The sequence below is a fragment of the Notothenia coriiceps genome, unplaced genomic scaffold (genome assembly GCF_000735185.1).
Source record: "Notothenia coriiceps isolate Sejong01 unplaced genomic scaffold, NC01 NC01_scaffold00017984, whole genome shotgun sequence".
Lineage (NCBI taxonomy): Eukaryota > Metazoa > Chordata > Actinopteri > Perciformes > Nototheniidae > Notothenia > Notothenia coriiceps.
The window spans coordinates 234,763-241,223 of record NW_011350685.1 but is presented as its reverse complement, the minus strand read 5'-3'; the positions used below and the strand labels follow the sequence as shown (position 1 = coordinate 241,223).

General features: G+C 39.8%; 1 protein-coding gene across 1 annotated transcript in view; it reads left to right on the top strand.

Annotated features, from left to right (window-relative positions):
• The window catches only part of LOC104950757 (tankyrase-1-like), a 73,442-nt gene extending 67,179 nt beyond the window's left edge, over nucleotides 1–6,263 (top strand). Inside the window, exons 18-21 of the mRNA XM_010777316.1 lie at nucleotides 1,131–1,191; nucleotides 2,975–3,174; nucleotides 3,690–3,846; nucleotides 4,494–6,263. Coding sequence (XP_010775618.1) covers nucleotides 1,131–1,191; nucleotides 2,975–3,174; nucleotides 3,690–3,846; nucleotides 4,494–4,580 — 505 coding nt within the window. The 3' untranslated portion in view covers nucleotides 4,581–6,263. The remainder of the gene's footprint in view (nucleotides 1–1,130; nucleotides 1,192–2,974; nucleotides 3,175–3,689; nucleotides 3,847–4,493) is intronic.
• Nucleotides 6,264–6,461: the final 198 nt, after the last annotated feature.

Genomic DNA, 6,461 nt, shown 5'->3' with positions numbered 1-6,461 from the left:
TAATAGAATAACTTTACTTACTATATCACAACTAAAACTTCTAACTCACTTTAAATAAAAAATATATTACATTCTCTACTACATATCATATCTAAGAACTAACTTATGACCTAAATATAATCCTATTAAGAAGAATAGACAAGAATATAGTGGGAAGAAGTAAAGACGTCAATCAAAGTAAATAAATATATAAAAAATCAAGACATAAGATAGGAAATATTTTAAAGCCTAACATAAAAGAACGAAACAACTATGAAGAAGAGTATCAAAAAGTTTTTTCACAAAGACATGTAGGAAAATTTGACCTACTACGAACACGAAACAAACTTGAGGACGAGGTTTGGTAAGGTATTTTAGTGGGGTGTCTAACAATATGAGTATGAAGAGTCTCAACAAGACTGGAACTCAACAAATTTTACATCTAAAGGAGAGTTTACTATGGGTGGGAGAGACAGATGCTTGTTACAAAAATTACAGGACCCATCATCTAATACAGAACGCGGCAAAATGTAAATTGGTCTAGTCATTTGAAGTTATACACACTGAAGTTTTTATTATGTAATCACACAAGTTCTATAGGTTGTAATAACTATTGAGAATATCGGGAACAAACATTATACGTATTGCCCACATCCAAACCAAAACATGCACAAAGGGGTTTAGAGGTGTGTCATTTAGTCTATACCGTTGTAGTCACACAATATATCTCATATGTTACTCAATATCAGGTCTTAGACCGAAAAGGGTTATAACGCTATCAAAATCGGTCAAAACGAAAATGTACTCACTATACTCCAAAGGTCGACTAAAACACCAGATTTCTGAATGTCCGACTGAAGTTCAAAAAAATTTAGATTGTTGTAAATATCGGCCATGTAATTTGGTAAAACCATGTAACCATGTGAGCCATTCTTTCCTGTCCTCGGACCTCTTCGACGCGGAGGGGGACTGCAGCTCCACTAACTTAGGTGCCCTCGCCACAACAACAACAACTACAATAGTCGTTTCCTGTAGGCCAATAATTAGGAGGTACAGGTGAAGGTTGTGGTTCCGAGGCGGACCTGTGTAGGGAGTCCTGACGTCGTCCCAAGACTAGGAAATTTTGAAATTTGTGACGTCTCTTCTTTTAGGGTCCTTCAGCAGACCGAAGTGACTACGGACTTTAACACGCAGATCGTGGTTGCCTGTGTGGTACAAGTTTCAGAGAGTCTAGCACCTAAAGGGTCTCATTGTAATTCAAGTTGTCATAGAGTTAGCGAGACGAAAGGAATTTACTCAGAAAATCAATAAACAACTAATGTCAGCCCCCATCTCTCGACAACCTGTGAAACAATTAGTTTTAGTTTACGATAACCGTGGATACTTCTTCCGACCATTAAAGGTCTCGAAGGGACTGGGGGGGGTGTGGGTACGTCTCAAAGAAAGTACCGAAAACCAAAATACGGATTAGACACAGAAGAGGACGGTCCAAGGGGAAAGGCGTAGTTCCACGGTAGTAGGTATTCCGAAAAACTACTCGCTGTCGCGCGGATACGTAGCCCCCGGACGGGGGCATATACAAACGCACGGCCTGTAAGATTAAACGACTCTCTGAGGGTTTCTCCTGTTGAACATCATGCTACATACCTAACAACCCCACCACCTCCCGTGCCTACAGGGTGACCCGGCTGATTTCATGGCGAGAAAGAAAAAAAAAGACGATGCACCGGTGTCCACTCATCTGCAGTAATCAAAATCTTCTTTAATAATGGGACACAGGGTTTGAGGTGATTCTCATAGTTTTTCAAAAAAGTGTTTCTGTACATCCTTTTAAACTGGATGATGCTTGTGCTTTGTTTGAACTCCTGCTCCAAACCATTCCATAAAATCACCCCACAGATTGTTATACTCATACTTCTCAGAGTTGTTCTGACCTTGAGTTGTTTAAAATGTAGATTTCCTCTCAAATGATACCCACCCTCTCTGTCTACGAACAATGTTTTTAATGTCCTGGGTAGTAGATTATGTCTTGCGCCGTTTTACATTTAACCAGATCAGTAAACTTCAATATGTGTGACTTCAAAAATAATACATTAGTGTGTTCAAGATATCCAACATTATTGATAACTCTTATAGCCCTTGTTTGTAATATGCATAACGGGTGTAGGTTTGGTTTTGTACGTGTTTCCCCAAATCTCCACACAGTAAATCAGATATGGCAACATCAGTGTGTTATATAGAGTATACAATGAGTTATAGTCCAGAATCTGGCTTTTCCCAATATTGCGATAGTTTTAGCCAGTTTTGCTTTTACATGAGTGATATGAGGTTTCCAGCTGATTTTGTGGTCTAAAGACTTACAGGCTGACTTCAAGTTTTTTTAAATCTAACAACATTTATAGCCGGTACATTAAACCATTTTGGTACATTGGTACACTCGGTAAGAAAGGACAGGAGCCTGGAGAAGCTGCGCCTCCCCCTGACGTCGAGGTGATTGAATCCACGGGAGCGGTGTTGTTGTTGTTGATGTTATCAGCAAAGGACATCCGGTTATTAATCCTCCATGTCCACTTCCAACACCAAGGCTCCGCCTGGACACATCCCTCAGGACTGCAGCAGGGTTCTGATCCTTTAAAACTTTAAACACTGCAGAGAAGAAAATCCCAGGAAGTCGTCTGGCTTCACTGATGCCTGAAATTGTGCGTCTAGCACCAACGGACACACCATGTTCAAAGTCTCTCAGATCGTGGATTTCCCAGAGTAACATTAAGTTCAACAGTATCTCAATCGCTCTGCTTCCTTTAAACTTGAGCTTTTAGTTATTTGTGATTTACAGTCTGGGGTAGAGAGCTGTTGAGACACTTTGTTTTAATCAAATTCAAATGCTATTGGCAGCTAAAAGAAGGCGGTTTTCCAGATGGCGTCCCTGACCCCCCCCCCACCCCATGCAGAGTTTCTTTCATGTGTTTGTGGTTTTATGGCCTAATCTGTGTCTCTTCTCCTGCCAGGTTCCCCTTTCATCAATGCCATCATCCATAAGGGCTTTGATGAGCGACACGCCTACATCGGTGGCATGTTTGGTGCCGGGATCTATTTTGCTGAGAACTCCTCAAAGAGCAACCAGTACGTGTATGGGATTGGTGGAGGCACGGGATGTCCCACCCACAAAGACCGCTCCTGCTACGTGTGCCACAGGTGAGATGACTCATTAGTTTAGAAGAAATATTACCCGTGTCCCAACTCCACAATACAAACAACTCTAATCAGGGTCTGATTATGAAATCCTTAAATGACCAGTTTACTGAAAGATGTGGCTATGCATACTTAGTCCACTCAACTTTTTGATGGACTAGAATAGATTATCCCACAATGCATTGCACAAAGAAACAATTGGAGACCCAACATTAAGCTTTCTTTCCCTGGCTGTTTTCTCCAAAGCTTACATCTTGATAAATGTCTATCTGCTCTTCTATCATTTCCTGGTAGTGCAAAACAGCCCAGCACATCAAATTCTCTTATACTTATGCTAAATCAAAGTACTATGAAAACTATAATGTACTATTATTATGTATAATAGAACATTGGGAAACAAAGAAATCAGGAATTTTATGATTGTATTCAATCAAAAAAAGTATTGTAGAATTTTAACAGACAGTATTTATTATGTGAGCTAACCATTGACAGCCTGATATTGTGTGTTTGCATTTCAGGCAGATGCTGTTCTGCAGAGTGACGCTGGGGAAGTCCTTCCTCCAGTTCAGTGCCATGAAGATGGCCCACGCCCCCCCCGGACACCACTCAGTGATCGGGAGACCCAGCGTCAACGGACTGGCCTACGCAGAGTACGTCATCTACAGAGGGGAGCAGGTCAGTACACACTTCCTTTCAGAAACAAGTAGTGATGCTTCAATTGTAATGTTTAAATAATCTGTGGACTATATAGTGGTGCAGGAAAGAGTGCCTAACCTGGTACTATTTAACTCTTGAAATCTGCAATGTTTTTTTGAATGAGTTCTTGATTAGATGGCTGAAGTAAGGTGCATGATTAATTCAAGCTTACAAGGTTTTACCGTTTTGTTATATATTTTAAAATACAGTAATAATGATACAAGATCTTTAGAAAGCGCTTTTCCTGATGCTCAAAGATTCTTAGTATAGTGACAAAAGATGTCAGTATACACCATCTTGTAAATGTCAGCCTACAGCAATACATATCGACTGCACCACTCATTTCATTGTCATTTGTCTCAAATATATAACAGTTTAACATTGCTATCACATTTCCTGGAATAGTCTTCGAATGGAGCAACAAACAACAAATTCTATTTCCAGGGAAACTGAAAATCCTCAAAATTAATTTATAATAATTATTTTCTTTTCTGTGCAATTGATGTATGTACAAGTTTAGCATTCAAAAATAACAATAATAAAAGTAGTATTAAACTATACTTTTGATAGAAGTCTATCATTATAAACATAATAAAGTTGTACTGAGATGGTGTCTTTGTCCACAGGCTTACCCAGAATACTTGATCACCTACCAGATAGTGAAGCCTGAGAGCCTTGCTGCCCCGGCGGCCCCCCCCGAGCAGAAGTCCTAAAACTCTCAGCTCTGCAACGGACCAGAGCCGCTCTCTGAGGGACTAGAACTGAACTGGAGGGGGTTTCAAACCTCACACACACATTTCAAGTCTCCAGAGTTGACCTTGAGGTGGGAGAGGGCGACAGGGCAGAGGTCAGAAAGCCTTTGGAAACAGACCCGGATGTGTCTTAGAAGAGGATTTCAGGATGTTGGGGTGCTCAGTTCAAAGCAACAGAAAGCAACACATTTTTTTTATTGATTTGGTCGAATTTTGCCAGAGAAAATGCAAATGGTTTGATCAACATTTCTGGAGTTCTTCCAGTGAGCTTCTTTTTTTAAATGCGCAGGCCTGCAGCTGGATTCGCAAAACAATTAAGAAAGCAATTACACCAGGACACGGTCCACAGCAAAACACAACACTGAAATCTACCCGCAGTTTTTAAATGTGTTGTTTTGATATTGTGTCCTCTTTCGACTGTGAACCATCCACAGCAACAAAACACCTGCCTGAGGCACTTTCCGAAAAACAGCCATTGTCGTGCCGAGGGAACAGATCCGGCACATTTGATGTTACATTTGCTCCATTTAGGGTTTGTGAAAACAAGAGGCAGCTCTCTGTGTCTTCTTTTAAACAAAGGAGAAATCACAAAACTAGTGTGAGCAGAGGGACGTAAGAGAGATTACAGCGGACAAATACCCAGCAGTCAATAAGGAACAGACTGCAGACCTTCCACTACAGTCCACACACAGGGACCAAACCTCAAATCCACACACAATAAGATTGTTTTAAATAAATGTTTACTTGGCCATAAAGACATATTTTGGGCAGAGCCAAGTTGTGACAAGCAGCAAGCTGAGGCACCTGTCAATCATGAAAATATGCCCTGGATATTCCTGCTTTCTCTGCCTTAATCTCAATGACTAAAGAAATGGTGTTTTCCATGATATCTTATATTTAGCTGTTAAACATGGCGGTTGCTGCTTGTTTCAGCACAGCTCGTTAAAAACTCAGTCTGTCACCGGAACAAATGGAGCACACTGTGACACTGAGATGATTTGAAACCCAGTGATATCGTCGGGGAATGTCATTTAACTGCGTACAGCAAGCTCTATATTTATCATCCAAACTAGTATTTCATATTTTATGCCACAATGACTGAATAATACAGATACAAATATTCAAAGTCCAGATTTTTTTTTTGTTACAGCTTCTCCCTCGTTGTGAGGATTGACTGTTACCAACACATTAAATAGACATTTTTCAGAGCTTAATTCAGCAAACAACTTGACGTAATACTTTCTGAAGCCCCAGCATGTCATTCATCCTAAACTTGTCAATGGCAGTTTAACATTCACATGAAACGAGTCACGCTCATTTATAGATCTCTTTTTGTTTGCTGTTTTAAATGTTCCTCGCGTGGACCCTTGTGTTTACAAATGTTCTTCTCCATCTGTTACTGCCCCCTAGTGGTGCACCAGAGGAATTGCTGGCTTGTAGTATTACTATGAGGAGACCACTGTATACGCAGATGTGGGATAAGTACTCAGAACTTGTACTTAAGTAAAAGTAGAAGTACCAGAGTGTAGGAATACTCTGTTACAAATAAAACTACTTAATTTAAAAGGTTAATTGAGTAAAAGTACTAGCATCAAAATATACTTGAAGTACCAAAAGTAAAAGTACTCATTATGCAGATTGGCCCATTTCAGAATAATATATATTATATGTTTTGATTATAAATATTGATGCATTACTGTGTTATCAAAGCTGGTAAAGGTGCAGCTAGTTTATAAGTAAAGTACCTCAAACGTGTACTTAAGTACAGTAGTTGAATAAATCTAGTTGGTTACTTACCCACCTCTGAGTATACTGTATATCACAAAGGCATGTTTATAAGGA